Source organism: Lithobates pipiens, unplaced genomic scaffold (genome assembly GCF_037356315.1).
Source record: "Lithobates pipiens isolate NorthernLeopardFrog02 unplaced genomic scaffold, aLitPip1_a1.2 Scaffold_23, whole genome shotgun sequence".
NCBI lineage: Eukaryota > Metazoa > Chordata > Amphibia > Anura > Ranidae > Lithobates > Lithobates pipiens.
Genome location: NW_027507785.1, coordinates 86,903,848 through 86,925,429, shown reverse-complemented (window position 1 = coordinate 86,925,429; position 21,582 = coordinate 86,903,848). Strand labels below are relative to the sequence as shown.

The 21,582-nt window shown below is 41.6% G+C and overlaps 1 protein-coding gene across 3 annotated transcripts in view; it reads right to left on the bottom strand.

Moving 5' to 3' along the window:
* Positions 1–21,582, bottom strand: part of TAFA1 (TAFA chemokine like family member 1) — a 636,784-nt gene that overhangs the window by 108,290 nt on the left and 506,912 nt on the right. For all 3 annotated transcript variants that reach the window (XR_013262309.1, XM_077451976.1, XM_077451975.1), the window contains exon 4: positions 3,404–3,544. Coding sequence is in view for 2 of the 3 variants with exons in the window: in XM_077451976.1 (XP_077308102.1) it covers positions 3,404–3,544 (141 nt within the window). In the remaining variant the exon portion in view is untranslated. The remainder of the gene's footprint in view (positions 1–3,403; positions 3,545–21,582) is intronic.

Here is a 21,582-nt window from a genome sequence, read left to right as displayed (position 1 = left end):
CTGCAAAACTGAAAACCCACTGCAAAACGCATAGGTGTGAAACCTAGCCTTAAAATGGTTCTTAACCCACTATATGATGATCATGCTATTCTCTCTGTTATACTGTATAACGCTATGTACCCATGTGCTGTATAAAAAAAAAAAAACGCAGATTATACCTTATATCAGAGTGTCTCCTGATGCACATGTGACTCCTAGGCTCTCTCCTTTGCCCGGCTGAAAGCTATAGTGGGCGGGGTTAAGCACTGCTGCTGGCGTCAGCTGGGGAGGGTTGGATGAGAGAGGAGAGAGATCCAGGAGTCATGTGAGCACCAGGAGACGCTCTGATATACGGTATAATCACTTATTTCTTATACAGCACAGACACAGGGACACATAGCGTTATATAACAGAGGGGGTGGCATATTATAGATTTGATTGCACCAGGAGAGAAAAGTGGTGGAGTGGATGGAGCTGACAGGCAGGGGGGGGGGGGAGACACAGAAGAGCAGGGCTGCAGATGACGGAGGCACGTAAACTGACCCCAGTGTCAGGGCACAGCAGCCATGATATACTGTGGTCAGTTTACAGAGGGAGGGTATAGCCTGGCAGAATCAGCCAGGTATTTCAGGTGATACAGGGGGCCAAATACATAGCACACGCCCTGTGCTGTAGCACATGCTTTAAGGAAACAGGATCCATTTATTTTTTTATTCTTAGGGTAACAAACATTTTAAATCGGAGCTCCACCCAAAAGGGGAAGCCTTGCTTGTCTGCCTCCTTCCCCTCTCTGGTTCCACATTTGGCACCTTGTGTGGGAGAGAGGAGAGTGGGTACCTGTTTTTTTCAATGGCAAACTCAGTTGGAAGTTCAGCCCAGTCGCCGCATCCGGCCTATTGAGAAAGCGCAGCCTTATTCGCGCATGCGCAATAGAAAACTGTGGAGCTGCAAGTCTTACCCAACATGGTGGTGCCAGCACCCAAGAGCCATTTCAAGAATCAGCTTGGGTGAGGACACTGCGGGATCCCTGGTCAGGTAAGTGCTCTAATAGTAAACGTCAGCAGCTACAGTGTTTGCAACTGCTGACTTTCAATTTTTTGGTGGGAGGGCTGGAGCTCCGCTTTAATGGGTCTTGAGGGTTAAAACAACACCTTTCAACTATACAAAGCCTGTTCATTTGCCAAAATGACCCGTCATTAGCCTCATAGTCTTACTTTTTTTAAAGTAAAAAAAATACAGGAAGAAAAGTAAAATAAAAAGTGACAGTACACAGATAATGGTCAAATACATACACAGATGGAAAAAAAATACAAAGATCACTAAATAAAAACTAAAATAAACTAAAATAAAATTTTAAATAAAAAAATAAAAATTTAAAAATAAAAGAAAATAAAAGAAATAAAACTAAATAAACTTCTATAATTACACCCTCCTTCTCCCAAAGTAGAGACCACCTTATAAATAAATAAATGTAAAAAGATTTCAAGCACAACTAAGTGTTCAAAATCACTCCACTCATCCATATGTGTGTTTTAGAATTATTCGGTAAAGAAGTTTCATGTGCAACAGTTCCAAGCAACCAGCTTAAAACGTGCTTTTTGTGGTCAACCCAAAGAAAGATGATTTGTGATTCCTATTGCTTACCATCCAATGACTTATGGATAATGCTTACCTTCCTATGCTTCAAATTGCCCCCTAACATTTATAGCCAGATTCAGGGGGGACTGGAAACCATTAGCCTAAATTCAACCGGCTAGCTCTTTCATGGTGGGGACAGATTTCTTTGGGTTTAGGAAAGCGAACAACACAAAGGAATTTCTTTACTAAAGGCAACCCGATTGTTCTCTTTTGTAAAAGCAATTTTTCCCAGAGCTTAGTGAATGTGATAAAGTTTCAAAAAATACCCAATCATGTACAAGGAAAATAAAAAAAATGCACATTTGTTCTTGCAAGTGATTGAATGACAACAGAGATTCACCTCATTCACAAAGCTCTCTGCAAATTCCTTTGCAAAGGGCAACTTCCCTTGCAAAGTGAACCTTTACCTTTTGTAAACCTTTACATTTACCTTTTGTAAATCAACCCCAAAGTGTGCCATAGTGCTTCACTAACTAGTAGACATAGTCAAAGGCGGATGTTCCCAAAGGACATCGTTTATTGTGCAAAACCTTTTTCACATCTTCAAACATAAGCTTGCTTTTGTGGTTGTTGGCATGTGGTCACGTGAAATGTCTGAGATGCAAAGGAAGTTGGCGTTGGAAGACTTCCCTATGTCAGAAGATTTCATCAAGGTTTGAATAGGGAGCAGGTAACTATATAATGCCCAGCATTAGAGCTGCACGATTCTGGCCAAAATGAGAATTTTTATGCTTAGAATAAAAATATCACGATTCTCGCGGGGTAAAATCTTTCACATTATACAAATTTTTTTTTGAAAAATGGGATAACTTTACTGGTTTGTTTTTATTTATTTCATGAAGGTGTAATTTGTTTCCCAAAAAATTGCATTTGAACGACTGCGGCGCAAATACAGTGTGACATAAAATATTGCAACAACCACCATTTTATTCTCTGGGGTCTCTACTAAAAAAAAAAAAAATATATATATATATATATATATATATATATATATATATATATATATATATATATATATAATGTTAGGGGTTCTAAGTAATTTTCTAGCAAAACAAAAATGATTTTAACTTGAAACCAACAAATGTCATAAAAAGGTTTAGTGTTTAAGTGGTTAAACTTCCCTAATTTACACACCAAAATGTATTCCTTTGATCTAAAGGACAAATCGTTACAACTAAAGGAAAATCCACTTTGCACCGCACGTGCACTTGGAAGTAAAGTCACTGTAGATCCGAAGGGGGGCGTGCAAGGAAAATAAAAAAAACAGCATTTTAGCTTGCACATGATTGGATGATAAAATCAGCAGAGCTTCAACTCATTTCAGATCTACCCCTTAGATTTAGAGCGACTGAACTTCCAAGTGCAAAGTGGATTTGCCTTTCGTAAATAACCCCCTATGTTTATACTTAGGTTCCACTGCTAAATAATATTGTGATTCTTGGCAGACTGACCATTTTTTTCCCCCCTTTCTTTTGATGGCTCTCGGCTTTAGCAGAACAGAGAGAATTCTCTGCATAGAAAGAATCAGGAAATACTTTTGTCAAGATCGCAAGGGGGAAAAATCGCGATAACGATTCTTAACGATTAATCGTGCAGCTCTACCCAGCATGTGCCATTGAATAGGAGTCATGCTCTAAACATGGTCTGCATATTGAAAACTCAGGGTCACCTGCCCATGTATCCTCTGGCACCCACCAAAGTCCTCCCCTGGCAAGTTTCACCTTCTTTCTGAAAAATACATGAGTGAAAATATTATTTTAATACAATATAGCACTTAAGCACTTACCATCAACACAGGAGGGTCTATTTCTGGTTGTACCAGCCACTTTTCCTGGCAAACAAGAACATTTTACGGTTTGAGACCGTTCTTCGATTCTATTCTTATTACAGCATCTGTGTGCTGCTATGACTTCGCAGGTTCCTCCTTCTGCAGAGACAAAAAAAAAACATGGAAATTCACAAATAATTATGAATGTGATACAGAGATTAGAAGAAAGATATACATAACATTTCCCACATTTTTATGAGCACATCATGAGTACAGGAGCAGTCACATGACTGTGCTGATAATCTTTGGAAAAATACCCAGTATGCATCACAGACTCCTAATTGCCTCTAAAAGCTTGACTGGTCACATGCAGGTATGTGTCCTAGGTAATTTCACAGCTGACATTTCTTTTAGAAGGTTTTTATAACTACACAGGATTGCAGTACTTCAACTTTATCACCATGTAAAGTGTACAATATGAGACCTACACCCAAAACTAAAGGAGGTAACTTACCAGATCCTAGACATGTGCTGTTCGTTTAGTTCCAAGTGAATGTAACCCAATTTCCGAATTAGAATAGTACTGAATTTAAACGAATCCGAAATATTGAAATGCAAGCAAAATTTGAATTTGAATAGTTTCTAATACTTTTCGCAACCAAATCGTTTTCAAATTCAAAAACTTTTCGAATCCAAATCGTTTTCAAATTCAAAAACTTTTTTAAATAGTTTTCCAATTTCCAAAAAGAATAAAATAGAATAGAAAATAAAGGAATAGATTAGAAAAAAAAATTCTATTCTATTCCTTTATTTTCTATTCTATTTTATTATTTTTGGAAATGTTAAAACGATTTGAATTCGAAAACTTTTCAAATTTGAAAACTATTCTAAATTGTTTTGAAAACGTTATGAATTCGAAAAACTATTCGAAAACAAATAAAAAAACGAATTAAACTAATTAAATTAATTTATCTAAACAAATTTATGTTTGTGAATAATGAATTGAAACAAAACAAAACACATTTTTTTGTTCTGCACAAGTCTACCTGATCCTATCTGCTTCTGGATATACAACAGACACAAGTACCAGGATCACATCAGGTCATCACAGTACGTATATAGTTACATAGTTCATCAGTTTAAAAAAGACGAAAGTCCATCCAGTTTAATCCCCCCCCCCCCCAAAAAAAAAGCACAAGTCGAAGATCTCCATACACCCACAGCTGATCTACAGGAAGGCAAAAAAGAAAAAAAAATGATAAAGCATGATCCCATCCCAAAGCATTCTTTCAAAAAGCACATACTGACCTCCTATATGTTTGAGGACAGAGGATCTGGTGGATTACCTCTTTCAGTTTTGGGTGGAAGTTGATTACTTTACAATACGGTGGGGTTGTTTTTTTTGAAGTGCCGCAATCCTGAATAGGTTATTGTTATATGAGCCATTTGTGAGAAATGCCAACTGTGAAATTTCCCCCAACGTCACTCGGGACACAATCCCAAAAAGCTAATTTACTGAGACTGTGCATCGTTTTATGCATCCTGATAATTTAACAATATACTGCAGTAAAGTTTTTTTTATTTTATTTTACATTTATATTGTATCTATATCCTACAATTAAATTTTTATTCAGCCTCCAGTGTTAAAGCATAACTCTAGGCGAAACATTTTTTGGTGATGGTAGTGTTGGGGGTTTGATAGAGTAGAGATGGGCTAGAACATCTGTGACCTCATTGCAGAAATTTCTAATCACTTCCTGTACTTACAATACAGCAAGAAATATGCCAAACGTGAGGGGAAAACTCTACTTGTTGGACTGTGTCCTCATTACACAAAATTACAAGTGTTCTGGTGACAACTGTCATTGAAATTGGAACTGAGGAGAAATATGCTCAATGGCAAAATAGACGACTGCAAAAACCTTGTTGTGTGGTGGACACGAAGTGCCTTACACAAAAAGCATACTTTTTGATCATTGAGATACAATTTTATTTGTTAAGCTGGCCATAGATGGTTGAAATTTTGGCCAGTTCAGCAGGATCGGTCAACTTGGGTACAACCAGCCCCCCGTATTTTAGATGCAATTTTAAGCGGCTGTTATAGACATTAGCAATAATCACTGTGTTCTCCCAATGGGGACAGCTTCCCCAGCCCCACTGCCAGGTGAACACAATGGCTCCCGCTCAATACCCGTGGTTGCAGGAAAGAGGTTCACTCTGACTATAGCCAGCTTAAGCCAACATGTTTTGTAGGGAATAAAGCACTTCTTTTCATGGGATTGTAGGTTGCACACTTACATTGACTAAACATAGTATTAATTAAAAAAAAATACACAACACAATACAATTTGCTGTTTAAAATGGCCGCTGCACCTTTATTGGTATTCAAATTGAAATCTATTAAAACTTTATTCAAATATCAATAAGTAAATAAATATATATTCAAAATTTTAAACAATCTTTTAACTCGCTCAGTCTTAGAACTTGAGCTATAAATGAGTAATTCATAAAACAAAGTCCCCCTTGATTCAAGGGTGACATGACCACATAATGGTGCCAGCAACAGGATGGGAGGGAGGGGGAGCTTGCCAAGCCGATTCAAGACAACTGCAAGCGGGTCTGTCAAGTGGGGCCTTTTATGGATCCCATACACGTGTGGAAAAATGTGTTTCCCACCTAAAAGCCTTGTGACAGGTGCGCTTTTTTTTTTTTTTAATATAGAATTTAAAACTTTATTAAAAAATGTGGTGGCCACAATCCCATATTGTGGGCTCTTAATGGTGCCCACTTGTCAGGGCCACATACAATATCCTATTCATTTCACTTAAAATGTTGCTGAGAAATTGTCCATAAATGCTGCCTTAATAATGGCTGTAGCCAGAGACATCCTGTTGTGAAGGGTGGTTACCTCAGCCAGCTGTTTATATGCTTAGCAAATATGCCATACAAACTTTAAATGATTTGCCATTTTGATTATTAGTTGAGTTGTGAAATTTACTTAACAGGCATGATCGGAATTATTTTATGGCTAAATTGTCCACGAACAACAGAACTTCCTGTTTTACAAAAGTTTGGTTCCCCAAACACCAGCGTGCCATCTTCTTAGAACTCTTTGACTAACGATGGTATCATTATTACTTTGTCAACAAAGAAAAGAACAAAAAGAACATTGTACTTGGGGCTTTGAGGACTAGGAAACAGTTTTATCAATTACTAGAAGACAGTACATCAAGATATCCATCTCCCAAAGTATTTGATTGCTGCTTGTAAATGTTTAAAGATTGCTCTCCCAAGAACATCAGAGGTCATTGTTAGATAAGGACCTTGTGAATTGGGACTGATGCGAAACTAAGGGGATTATTTGGAAAGAACTCTATTCACGGCACACAAGAATAAAGAATTGTTTGGTGTGCAAATTAATTTTACTTCATATCCATCATTTCTAAATGAAAGGGATGGAAGTTAAGAAAAGAACCAAGGTACCCCTTAAGCTGGCCATTTATTAGCTAATTTTGCAGCAGATGTTTTGAAAGCCTAACAAGAAAAATCAAAATGTTTGCCTATGAATGAAGCATAACGTTAAAATAAGCAATTGTTTAAGGTGTCATGGGATTTTAGAGTTATCTTTTCCAGTTTGAAGATAGCAGTTATCCTTCAGAGTTGTATTGCCCCATTCTCTTAATGATGACAATCAAAGATGATCATATGTGAGTTGTAAAATCATTAGAATATATGTGTTCAGTATAGCAATTGTTCTTACAAAAACATAGATTTCACTTTTTAGAAAGTGAATCAGGAATCCCAAGAGCTGGAGTCCTTAGGTGTAAAGCTCAGTGTTACCAAATTACCTACAGGAGACGCTTAGACAAAATTGTAATGTAATGTGTGTAATGTGTAATGTGCCGCTAGGACCTGACCTTGGAATCATTCAACAGGAACGATTCCAAGAAACCACATAGCGCAGTTGGGTTTTTATAGCACTTCATAATATCTTTGCCGGATTTGTCATTGAGTTCAATGTCACTCCTGAATATTTGCAAAGATACTTTTTTCTTTGTGGCCACTCTCCCCTTGTCATCATTGGTTACCACCATACAGATGAAGTCGTTTTGAAACCAATTATGTTTTTTAAGTTTAAAAAAAAACATTTTAACCCATAACTCCCATTTCAAAGAAAACAGTCAATGTTTTTGTGCCTATAAAGTTACAATGGTTGTTTGCTCCATAAATCATTACTGAAACGTTCCCATATCTTCACTGATTCTCCTAAAAATTTACCCATGTACAACCAGCCATAGATCGTGACATAATTGAAAATATATTTTTGATTAATATAGTCAGGTGTGCAACTGAACATATCAAGTATATAGGACGTGAGAAGGACCACAAAGGCAGACTGGCACCTATATTTCAAGTGTCTTGCTGCACATATTGTGGAGGGAGAACTATCTCTAAAGTTACATTTTCCATATAAAAATCATCTTCCTAAGTAGGGGGTAAATACCTCTCCCTATAGTTTTACAATTCTTCTCCATCCCAGGGCTTGTCATGGGATCAAATTCAAGAACATGGGTCACATGCCCTCTGTGTAGGGGAGGATCAGAGTTTGGAAAGAGACACTATCTGGTAGGCTGTGCCTGCATTCTGTACTAGATGCTTTTAACTAAAATGACACGACTGATGGGGAGTAATGTGCACCAAAGAGAATAATTCTACTTTTAGCAAAGAAAATGTGTGAGTTCATTGTCTCTTTTGGACATGTGCAGAATGGAAAAATGTATTTTATTTAGTTTCGGATAGATTTGTTATGTTACTAATTTTGTTTCATTGATTTGTTTAGTTTCATTGTGTTTAGTTAAATGTCCTTTTGTTTGTTAATTTTCGAACAAATTCCAAATTTTCGGAACTATTCAAATTTAGATTGGTCGAAACCAATTCCAATTCTGTGTGAAAAATAGCTGGTTGTTAAGGACCAGGATGGGAAGCTGGTCATCGCGTCCTTAACAACAGATGACTCATCGGCTGTCAGAGGGGTTCCCTGATGAGAGCTGAAATGTAAACAAAAGAATGTAAGCAATAGCAAATTCTGAAAAAAAACAGCATGGGGTCCCGCCAATCCATGCCAGGCCCTTTGGGTCCCCCCAACCCCAAAGCAACTTGTCCCCATGTTGTCTTTCCCACAACTCTTGACACTGGTTGTGGGGTTCTGTGGGTGGGGAGTTATCAGAATCTGGAAGCTCCCTTTAACATCCTTTAACAAGGGGGCCCCCAGATCCCATTCCCCCTATGTGAATGAGTATGGGGTGCATAGTACCCCTACCCATTCACCAAAAAAGTGAATAAAGACACTAGACAAGTTTTTATTAATTACTTTAATAAAAAAAAATCCCACAATGTAGATAAATCATCAATCACAATGCCCATGTTGAGGGCATGTGGCCTGGTGTGGTCCCGGGGGGGGGGACGCTCGCTCATCCCCCTTTCTTGACCTGCTGGGCTGCATGCTCGGATAAGAGTCTGGTATGGATTTTGAGGGGAAACCCATGCCATTTTAAAAAAATAATTTGGCATGGAGTTCCCCTTAAAATCCATACCACACCCGAAGGACCTGGAATAGACTGGGGGGACCCCAGACTTTTTTTTTTATTTCTATTGCTGGCATTCTTTTGCTTACATTTCAACTCTCAGCAGGGAAGCCCACTGACAGCTGATGGGTCATCAGTTGTTAAGGAACGGGGTGGCCGGCTTTCCTGCCTGCTCCTTAACAACCAGCTATTTTTCACACAAAATAGGAATCAGTCGATCATTTTTCAACCGATCCGAATTTCAATTGTTCTGAAAATTTGGAATTCATTCGAAAATGAATAAACTAAACAAAATTTAAAGAAACTTAATTAAATTCTTTACTATTACATTCAGAGATTCGAATCCATTCACTATTTCATTCAGAGATTCGGATATATCCAAATCTCCAAATAAACAAAAATTTGTCTGAATTTACATTCGGACAAAAAGTAATTGCACATGTCTAGTCTCCTTAAACTCTCAATCCACTCAAAGATGAAATGTTTAAATTGTGTGGCTGTCAATAACCTGCCACATCCAGTATGAAATGGTTTGTATTCTCATCATTGGAATTTTATATTAGCATAAATTGTGAAACTCAGAAAGATCAGAGCCAGGAATCTCTGGAAGTCTCAAAACATCTTAAAAAAATGTGGTGTATTAATTTGTCAAGCATCAACTGTAACTAAAATAACCATGCTGGATGGCCTTAACCTTAAAAATAAGCAAAAGAAAATACTCTGAAAACTGTAAAAATATTAATATTTAAGGATATTAGGCACACTGCAAGGAATATAGTCAATTCTGGCTGTTAATTTAAACATTTATATATATATATATATATATTAAAAAAAGTAAAATGTTAAAACAAAAAATGCCAAGTAGACCACCCTAAACATCTAACAAATAGCATACTGTATGTGTTTCTTCATTAAACCTTACAAACAGTAATTTCCACAAGCATAGTCTTGATGTATGACAGTGGCAAATTGCTATGTGTGTCATGTAGATGTATTATATCCTTGTATATTTATACAGGTAATAAAGATCACCATATTATATTTTGCCAACTACAAAATAATGAAAATGTATGAGAGCATGTTTAATATATTGCTTATATTACTTAATTTACCTGTGTTGGAAGCAAAGGATTACCCATCTTTTTGTGGAAATGAAATTCATGTGTGAATGAAATTTCTCGTTTAATAATGACTTCTGGGGACACTAATGTAATCGGCGTTGAATAGGCTTCTTTGTTTGTAGCGTCATGTTAATATGAAATATATAACACACTTCTACATACAAAATGAATTTATGGTAATTATGTATGAGCTGGAATAGTGGATGGTTCCAAGAACTATGGGAGAAAGTTGCAAGCTAATTTGAGTGATTAAAGGAAGCAATAAACTGTTCAATCCTGGCCAAATTCAATCTCGCCTGTGATGATGGGGCAAGACAAGGAGACAGGGGTCAACTGGGAACTTTTGGCTTGGGGAACTTTGCATCTGGCACGAGAAGTCTCTCATTACTAAGAATGTATTTTTCGGCTCCCTTCCGTAGATGAGGTGACATGCAGGGGCCACAAAGAAGTTATTATTGCGTGCTGCAAAGATGGCTGCAGATTAGAGGCAGTCAGCAGCATTGTGATTAAATTCCAGGTCCACTTTGGGGGCAGTGTAGCGTTACATAGTTACATAGTTGGTGAGGTTGAAAAAAGACTATCAAGTCCAACCTGTGTGTGTGTATTTTTTTTTGTCAGTATTACATTGTATATTCCTGCATGCTGCGGTCGTTCAGGTGCTTATCTAATAGATTTTTTGTTTAAATTATCTATGCTCCCCACTGAAACCACTGCTTGTGGAAGAGAATTCCACATCCTTACTGCTCTTACAGTAAAAAACCCTCAAAGCAGTTGAAGGTTAAACCGCTTCTTCTAATTTTAGTGAATGGCCACGTCTCCTTTTAAATTCGCATTCACGGGAAAAGTTGTATCCCTATTGTGGGGTCACCAGTATTGTATTGGTACATTGAAATCATATCCCCTCCCAAGCGTCTCTTCTCCAGAGAGAATAAGTTCAGTCCTCGTAACCTTTCCTCATAATTAAGGTCCTGCAGTCCCTTTATTAGCTTTGTTGCCCTTCTCTGGACTCTCTCCAGTTCCAGCACATCCTTCCTGAGGACTGGTGCCCAGAACTGGATGTCATACTCTAGGTGTGGCCTGATCAGAGTCTTGTAGAGCGGGAGAATTATCGTTTTATCTCTGGAGTAAATCCCCTTTTTAATGCATATCAATATTCTGTTGGCTTTGCTTGCAGCAGCCTGGCATTGCATGTCATTGCTGAGCCTATCATCTACTAGGACCCCCAGGTCCTTCCCAGGGCCGTCTTTATTATTGATTGGACCCTGGGCAAAAATTTTCTTGGGGCCCCCCCATGCACTTTCTCTCTCCGTCTGCACTGAGACATACAATAAATAGCAGCTAGACTTAAAATCAGTTTACTTTATCAGATCAGGCAGCAATTGCGATTTTTTGGCAGCAGTTACAGCATATCATTACTGCTTACTGACTGGTTGCTAGAGGTTACAGCACACATTACGGCTCACTGATTGGTTGCTAGAGGTTACAGCACATCATCTCCTCTCTGCAGGGGAGCATGATATACATATGAATGCTGCCTTTATTTACATATCAATGCCATCGGCTGCAGCTATTTACTTAGTATTGTTGCCACTATTTACATATGAATGCCGGTTATTTACATGTAAACACAGGGCCTGCAGGTGAGTCATCTGTACACAACAATAGGGCAGAGTTGGGCAGAATTAGTACCAGCACTTTACACTGAGATATTGGGACACAGCACAGGACTAAAACTTCAAGGGACAAGGGAATTTAAACCTGGATAGTTGGCAAGTATGAGGCAGTTGTTTTGGGCCACACAACAATGACAGAGCCCAGGGCAGCTGCCCCTTTTGCCCTGCCTTAAAGATGGCCCTGGTCCTTCCCCATCCTAGATTCCCCCAGAGGTTACCCCCCTAGTGTATAGATTGCATTCATATTTTTGTCACCCAAATGCATTATTTTACATTTTACATTTTAAACCTCATTTGCCATGTAGTTGCCCACCCAATTAATTTGTTTAGATCTTGGGGATAATCCAGACCAAAGCCAATACATGGCCCATGTGCAGTAACACTGATTTGCTACTAGGCATGTGTGATGTCATTGACATTTACATGTAGCCCAGTGCCATCCACAACAGCCATACCTACTGGGAAGCATATCTGGAGTGGTCCCTGCAGCAGGCGAGTTTGTGTTGCTGTGAGATGTGGGCTTTTTTTTTTAATTCATTATTTAAAGCAACAGATTATGTTAAAATAATACAAAACAATTGCATTCCTTAATACACAAAAATGCCCACTTGTACAAAAGATTTCTAATGTATACAATTATAAATAATTGCCCATTAATGCATCATAATTACATAATACACAAATAAGACAAAATAAAAAATAAAGCAAAATAAGTTATAAATCCATCGAGTCCACTCAGTTCAATACTTTACAATTCTTTACAGATCAAAATTGCCATATTTGATTATATTCTGTAGCACGTATAAGATGTATGCAAGGAGGGGGAAATTAAGTTGTTTTTTTTTTTTTTTATGAAGAAGACGGGACCTAAGAGGGATAAGGGATGGAGGGAATTGAGAAAGGAAATGATAAAAAAAAGAGAAAAGTGAAAAAAAAAGGAAAAAAAAAAAGAAGAAACCGCTAATACACTGTTGTGTACCACTATATTTGTTTCCACTACATCTACAAGTTTGTAAGAAAAGTCTGATATCTTGCAGTCAACGTAACTCACCACGTCCAAGTTTTTTAAAGCGAGATGCCTGTCTCCTCAACAAAGCTCTAAGTTCCTTCATGTACATTATATAATTTACTCTTCTTATCCAATGGTACACATTGGGAGGAGAAGGAGATTTCCAATGTGCTGGTATGCGGGCCCTCGCCACATTTCAAAGATGTCTCACTAAAGAATGTCAATATTTTCATTTGAAAAGAGAGTTAAGGTGTAGCAAACAGGCTGCTGGGGCATGGACAAGAGAAAAGGTCCGTAAGATCTTCAATCAAAGCACATACATCCAGCCAGTAAGGCCAAATTTGAGGGCAAGTCCAAAAAATATTATGGAATGTTCCCCTATCTTCCCCACATCGCCAAACTCTCTGTGTAGTTTCTCCAGAACTCTATACCATCTAGTCATGAGCTTACATACTAATTCCTGCAGTCTCAAAGAAATAGAAGATTTGTGTATAAAATAAATAATAAAGTCTCTTTGGTCCACAGAAAATATCATATTTAGATCAACTTCTCATACTGCAACAAAAGAGGGAATAAAAGAGTCTGGAGGGGCAATGCAGGGTATGCTCTAGAGAGGCCCCTTCATATAGGTTGACCAGCAATACAGATGCATGCAAAGATGGTAGGTATGTAGGTAGCCTCTTCACATACAGTAAACTGTGATAGGACAGCCTTGCTGGCTGAGAGGAGAAGTGGGGCTACAATTGTATCATATTTACTTTCTCATGCAGAAATGTCATGTTATATTCAGAATATGTTTTGTATTTTCCTGCTGTTTTGGGAAATTCTGTTGAGGCTGTAACTAATCTCTAGCTTGTCTCCAGCAGCCATCTTGGAGAAGCCTCATGTACTGATTAGTACCAAGTTCTCTTGAGATTTTGTCCACCATTTTCTGTTAGCTTCCATATAAAAAGAGGGCCCAGCCACCATTTTGAGAGACATGTGTGTGAAATGAGTGAGGGGAAGGTATACTGCATGTGAGGGAAAAGCTAGGCCTTATTCAGGGAGAGTGTTCCAGCCTGCAGGCAGGGGCGGACTGACCATTGGGCCACTCGGGCACTGCCCGAGGGCCCCGTGCCACTAGGGGGCCCCATCAGGGTTGCCAGCCTCAGTAAAACCACTGAAAGTATGTAGAAATCTGTGTTTTTTTTACATCTGTCTCTCCAGTACCTTCTCAGTCAATAGAAACATGTCTGTTTATACTGTGTGATTGTATAGTGTGTGTGTGTGTGTGTGTGTGTGTGTGTGTGTGTGTGTGTGTGTGTGTGTGTGTGTGTGTGTGTGTGTGTGTGTGTGTGTGTGTGTGTGTGTGTGTGTGTGTGTGTGTGTGTGTGTGTTTGTGTATACTGTGTGGCCCCATAATGTCTGATTGCCTGGGGGCCCCATAATCTCCTATTGCCCGGGCGCCCCATGAGTTGTCAGTCCGCCCATGCCTGCAGGGATGGAACAGGGATCCTCAGGAGTCCTGCCTATCAGCACTGCTGCTGTGCTTGTGATAGAAGATCATCTAAGACAGTGTATTTTCCTGTTAAATCATCTCTGCTGCACCTGTTATGGCAAGTAATCATAATGTGCCTTGTATGCCACTGATGTGCCTGAGAGAGGAATATTAACTACAGTGCCAGTTTACTGAGCTGCATTCTGTATCTTTGGTGAATGGACTGTGAATCTGTGCCTTATATGCTAACAAGAGAACTGTTTACTCCACTTTTGTAAATATAATTTTCTACTGCTGCTTATCTGGCAATTAAAGTTACTTACTTTATAATATCACACAGTGTGTTTCTGAAACAGGTATATGAGAAAGCTCCGATCATAAAGATATCAAAGAAAGGTAATGCCTTAATTGAGTTGTTTGCCATAACGGAAGGGGTGGTGAGATCATGGATTGAATATCAGATATAGTTTTCCAACCACCGTCTTCCCTAAAATCTTTCCCTTCAAACTTCCCTGCTTCTATAAATTGACAAAATATAGAGTCATATAACCCTGGTAGAAAACCTGGATTTCCAATTTCCAGTATCGTAGGTGATTTTGACAAGGAATTTATCACCCTGGGACTATTCCTAAGAGCAATTTTATAAGTAGTGCCCAAGTCAGGATGATCTTTTAAAGAACGACACACTTCTGCCAGACTTAGGTGACTGTGTAGTGTCACAGGTGCCTGGTCAAATGGTGGATAATCCCATAGACGCCTTGCTGCCCTCTAGGACTGGGGTTGTCCTGACAGTGGCATGAGAATAAAAAAGAAATGAGGGTACACTGGCCTAGTTTTATAGATTTATTAAAAGATATGAATAAAATCATAAAGATGTCTACTCACAAACATAAGTTAAAAACATGCTTGTCAGGCCACATGTGTGGCTATCTTTCATCGGTTGCTTAAATCCCTGAACCTGGGAGTGGGGGATCCTGGATGAGACGCATTTCGAAGGACTGACCTTCTTCTTCAGAGCCTGAGGTAACTGATGGGCAGACTACATAGCTAAAGTCGACACCAGCCAATGGTCAGCTCCCTTACAGGAAAATGTATGTCTAAATCAAGGGCAGCCCATGCATTGAGGGCACTGCCCCCTCTATCCTCGCCCCCCCCCCCATGTGGTTAATGGATAGACTTATGCATTGCATGAATCTATCCATTGCTGCCGCTGCCACCCCCTGTTCAGGCATATGGGCCCCCCCTGTTCAGGCGTCCGGTGGTTTTTGAAGCACCTGATTAGAGCCATAGGCTCTAATAGGCTTCAACCTAGAGTGGACTCAGAGCACAGAGCATTGCGCTCAGAGTCCACCCAGATGAATATTTGCTTTTCTAACACTGAATCGCCTCTGCCAATCAGAAAGTGTGGGTCTGTTACCCATTTCCCAATTAGCTGAAAGGTTAGGTGATCCTATTGGATGCCTGGGAGGAGGGGAGGGGATGCACGGTAGAAGCCGCCATGATCTCAGAAGAGTAGAGGACATGGAAGACGCTGCAGCATGCCTTCTGCAGCCTGTCCCCCTTCCTGATGATCCCCAACGTGTCCGCCGATCGGGTAAGTGACGGTCGACCTGCAAACAATGGCCACTGGTCTAAATGGTGTCCAAGGATGTGTTCTTTCACTATTCCAATCAGCAGAAGGCTGATGTCTCACCCCCTACTGGTTGTTATGGAAAGTAGGAAATACTAAAAACAGCAGCTGCATCTAAAGGGATGGACTGAGGATATTTACACTTTTTCAATGTAAGAAAAAATGTTTCAACAATACTAATATAGCATGTATTGATGTACTTAGAGGCTGCTAGACAGACAGGGACACTTAGATGTAAAAGGCAGAAGTTTGAATAAAGGCGGAAAGTCTCACAAGGGCAAATCATTTTCTCGAACTTACAATTATTAAGAGTCCATAGTTCATGACTAATGATCTTATATAAAGACTGTTTACCTTGAAAACATTACAAAATGTCTGGAGATTAGTACGCCTAGGCTACATTGAAACCAAATACTTAACAGACCGGCCATGGACGTTCAGACACTGTGCATTTTTCTTTTGAAAATAATGTATTATTACCGCCATCACGCACACAACTCGGTAATATACTATAATGACATTAAACTTAACACAGATAGGCAATGAACATAATTCTAACAGTGAGGTGGAAAATGCAGCTCTGAAGACTGGTTAATTTAATTGAACAATATTGTAGCCTTGAAAAATGGTTCAATTATAAGTGTTTATTAATACCACTATGTACACTGCATCATGTTGTGTGTAACATTGTACTTTAAATGTGCCCCCGCAATGAGATTTATAATAGCGTACTGCTGCTCCCTGCATATTAGTCTGATAAAGAAGGCAAAAAAAAAGTATTTTTTTCAGCCGTCTTTTTTTGTTGTTGTTCGACATCTTGCTGAGAGGTAATAAAGAAGGTTTATTCTATGTATCAAATATACAGCTGTGCTCCAACTGTAGCATCTACTCCTATCAAGACAGAGGAATGGTATTATTCTAATGGTTACGTTAAAGTCGTGTTCCAGCCTGGGGAAAAAAAATTCAAAGTCAGCAGCTACAAATATTGTAGCTGGTAACTTTTAATATAAAGACGCTTTCCAGGGAGCCCGCGATGTCGGCACCCCAGTCGATTTTCGGATAGGCTCTTGGGTGCTGCTACCGTCATTCGTGGTGAGGGAAACCAGCAATTAAGCTTTTCAGCTTCACAGCTGGTTCCCTACTGTGCATACGCGGAGTGTGCTGCACTTTCTAACTGGCGGAGGAAGGAGGAGGGAGGGGGCGAACTTTGGAGGGACGGCGCCACAGCGCAGTCTCCCAGAAGTGGGGACGGGTACCTGTCAAAAACAGGTACCCATTGCCCCCTTCCCCTTGAAAGGTGCCAAATGTGACACTGGAGGGGGGAGAGGAAGCAGGTCAGCTGAGCTTCCACTTTTGGGTGGAACGTTGCTTTAAACTTCAGGCAAACAGCTAAGTACACCGATGAAATATATATAAAGCAAGTTTTTTTTACCAGGATTTGTATTTCTGTCCATTAACACAGATCTGATGAGCCAATCTCTATGCCACTCTGCTCCCATTTCCTATCAGCGTGTTTAACTAGCTGGCTCTCTCTTCCAATCTGAGCTCTGCTGTACAGAGACTTCAAGAGGCTGATACAAAGTAACATTTGGTTACTACTTTGCTTTTATGTAACCACTTGACCTCTGGAAAATTTACACCCCCCCCCTTCATGACCAGGCCATTTTAGTGACTTTACTTTAAATTGGTTGTAAACCCCGTTCATGAAATTTGATCTAGGCGCATATATCTGTAGTGTTTGCTTATCTCTCTCCAAAGCTCTAAGTGTTATTTCCCTATGGTGCTTCGTTCTTCTGTTATCACCATGAGTTACTTCTGACAGGTTCTCCAACACATGAGATACTAGTAGCTGAACATTTGGGGGGAGCTTAGAGGGAGATTAGCAGGGAGCTTGTCTATTCAGAATAGAACTTTGCATGTTCCTTTGTTGCCTATGTGGAAGGGGGGGGGGGGGGGGTGCCTTTTATCAGGTCTCCACCCACTGCTAAAAGAGGAAGAACGATTTCTAACATTGATCTGCACTTTCTAATGCCGCGTACACACGAGCGGACTGTATGGCGTACTTAGTTTGTCATACAATCCGACGGACAGTCCTTCATACTTTCGACTGAATGGACTTGACCACACACGGATGCACAAACAGTCCGTCGAAAGCTTGCGCGATGACGTGTACAGCACGTACGACGGGACTAGAAATATGAAGTCCAATACACAGCAAAGCACCCTTCCGCCATGTAAATCCTTTCTGAGCATGCGCCATTCTTAGTCCGTCGAAGTAGCCTACTGACGAGCGGATTGTCCGCTGAAACCAAAGTACGACGGACAGAATTTAGAAAAATCCGAAATACTTAGTACGCCAGACTAGTGATGGACGAACTTCCGACGGGACGTTTCGCGAACGCGAAATGCGAACGGACCCAAACGTTCGCGAAACAGAACGTTCGCCGCGGGCCCCATTGACTTCAATGGGAGGCGAACTTTGCAAACCTTCATGTCGAATTTGCGGCCACGTGGTAATTATTAGGGGGTAAAACGTAGTCCCACCATCTGGACAATGACATAATACATGTATGAGGTGAATTTGGGATCGATAACTACAAGCATTTTTATTTTATTTGGGAAATTGTTCTAACAATTCAGGACTATGGAGCTAATGAAGGCAATGGAGGAGAGGGAAGGTCAGGGACCAGGGTAGGCAAAGAAGAGGGTGCAGGAGATGATCACCAGCAGCGTGACATACCGGAATGACACATGCACCGTGATAGAGGCATCTGACAGCAGCACCGTAATACAGAGCACTGACAGCAGCACCGTGACATACAGCGCTGACAGCAGCACCGTGACATACAGCGCTGACAGCAGCACCGTGACATACAGCGCTGACAGCAGCACCGTGACATACAGCGCTGACAGCAGCACTGTGACATACAGCGCTGACAGCAGCACCGTGACATACAGCGCTGACAGCAGCACCGTGACATACAGCGCTGACAGCAGCACCGTGACATACAGCGCTGACAGCAGCACCGTGACATACAGCGCTGACAGCAGCACCGTGACATACAGCGCTGACAGCAGCACCGTGACATACAGCGCTGACAGCAGCACCGTGACATACAGCGCTGACAGCAGCACCGTAAGCAGCCCCAGGAGGAAGTCAGCACAGCACAGGGATGGTGTGATCCCCTCATAATAAGAACCCCCAGGAGGAAGTCAGCACAGCACAGGGATAGTGTGATCCCTTCATAATAAGAACCCCCAGGAGGAAGTCAGCACAGCACAGGGATATCATAAGCAGCCCCAGTAGAAATATGACACCGCTCAACCTCTTCAAAGAGGAGGGTAGGGGCATATAGTACGGTGTGCTTTTTTGGGTCAAGGAAGTGAGCCAAATGAATTAAGAAGGTCTGTGTGCTTGATTAAAAAAATAGTTTATAGACATATACATGGTCTACTGGTCACATGTGTTGAATTCCTCCGAGATCCATGCCTCATTCATTTTTAGAAATGTGAGGTAGTTAACACTGTGGTGAGCTAGGCGAGTACGCTTATCGGTCACAATCCCCCCTGCTGCGCTGAACGTCCTTTCGGACAGGACACTGGATGAGGGGCAAGCCAACAGTTCGATTGCAAATTGGGCAAGCTCTGGCCAGAGGTCAAGCCTGCCCACCCAGTAGTCTAGGGGTTCATCACTCCTCAGAGCGTCCACATCGGCCGTTAACCCAATGTAGTCGGACACCTGACGGTCTAGGCGTTCCCTGATGCTGGATCCGGATGACACCTGTCGATGGGTCGGCTGAAAGAATGACCTCATATCCGAAGTCACCAACACATCTTCAAACCGGCCTCTTCTTGCAGGCGCTGTTGGATTGGTACCCGCAAATCCTTCTCTGGGAGTGGGAATTGCTCCTCTGCCAGCGCACGCAAAAGCAGAATGCAGCATTTCTCGAAGCAAGGCCTGGAAGTGCTGCATTCTGACAGCCCTCTGCGACGGCGGTAACATTTCCGCCATTTTGTGTTTGTACCGGGGGTCTAAGTACGTTGCCACCCAGTACTGGTCCTTGACCCTCATGCTTTTTATACGGGGGTCCCTATTAAAACACTGGAGCATGAAGGCCCCCATTTGCACTAAAGTGGAAGCGGTGTGGTGGCCTGGCTCCTGCTCATCATCCAGGATAATGTCGTCCTCTTCATTCTCCTCTCCCCATCCACGCACAACAGGGATCCCAGAAAGGTTTAAAGCATGCTCTTCTTGCTCCTGCTCATCCGCCCCGGCACCATCCTCCTCTGACTCCTCATCAGACTCCTGTTGTTGACTTGTCTCAGATAGAGTAGCCCCCCCTGGGAATTCATCCAGCATTGCGACTTCCTCATCTTCCCGCTCCTGCTCCTCCACAGCCTGATCAATGACACGACGCAATGCACGCTCCAGAAAGAAGGCATAAGGTACCATGTCACTGATGGCGCCATGGCTGCGACTGACCAGTTTGGTGATCTCCTCAAATGGCCGCAGAAGTCTGCATGTGTCGCGCATGAGCAGCCACTGGCGCGGTGAAAAAAAACCCAGCTCCCCAGAACCGTTTCTTTCGCAGAGTTCATACAGGTAGACGTTAACTGCACGTTTCTGCTGGAGCAGCCTATCAAGCATATAGAAGGTTGAGTTCCATCGCGTCGGGCAATCGCAAATAAGACGTCTGACCGGCAGATGGTGTCGCCGCTGAATGTCAGCAAGGCGAGCCATGGCCGTGTAAGATCTTCTGAAATGGGCCGAGATTTTCCTTGCCTGCCGCAAGATGTCCTGGACCCCAGGGTATTTGACAAGGAATCGCTGCACGACCAAGTTTAAGACGTGTGCCATGCACGGCACGTGCGTGATTTTGCCCTGTTTCAATGCGCTAAGCAGATTGGCACCGTTGTCACACACCACTTTACCAACTGTCAAATTGAGCGGTGTTAGCCACTCATCTGCCTGTGAACGCAAAGCTGAAAGGAGTGCCGGGCCAGTGTGGCTCTTTGCTTCCAGGCACAACAGACGCAGCACGGCATGGCAACGTCTCACCTGGCATGTGGAATAGGTTCTGGGGAGCTTGGGCGGTGCAGTGGAAGAGACGCTAGCAGCGGAAAAGGAGGAGGCAGCTGAGGAGGAGAGGGAGGAGGATGGAGTAGGAGGAGGAGAAGAAGAGTCAGGCCTGCATGCAATCCGTGGCGGTAAAACCAAATCTACACGGGTGCCACGGGTTACATGCTTGACGGCCGTCAGAAGGTTCACCCAGTGGGCAGTAAAACTGATATACCTTCCCTGCCCGTGTTTGCTAGACCACGTGTCTGTGGTCAGATGTATCTTGGCACCGACACTGTGTGCCAGAGATACATTCACTTGCCGCTGAACATGGCCATATAGCTCTGGGATGCCCTTCTCTGAGAAATACTTCCTTCCTGGGACCTTCCATTGTGGTGTTCCAATGGCCACAAATTTGCGAAAGGCCTCCGAGTCCACCAGTTTATATGGCAGTAGTTGGCGGGCTATGAGTTCTGACAAGCCAGCCGCCAACCGTTGGGCAAGAGGGTTATCCGGCATCATCATTTTTTTACGCTCAAACATTAGGCCCACGGAAGCCTGCCTTTTTGCAGAAAAATGTGAGCTTGGCGTGATGGAAGGTGGAGTGGAGGACAATTGTGAGGAGAGAGGAGAAGGAGAAGTA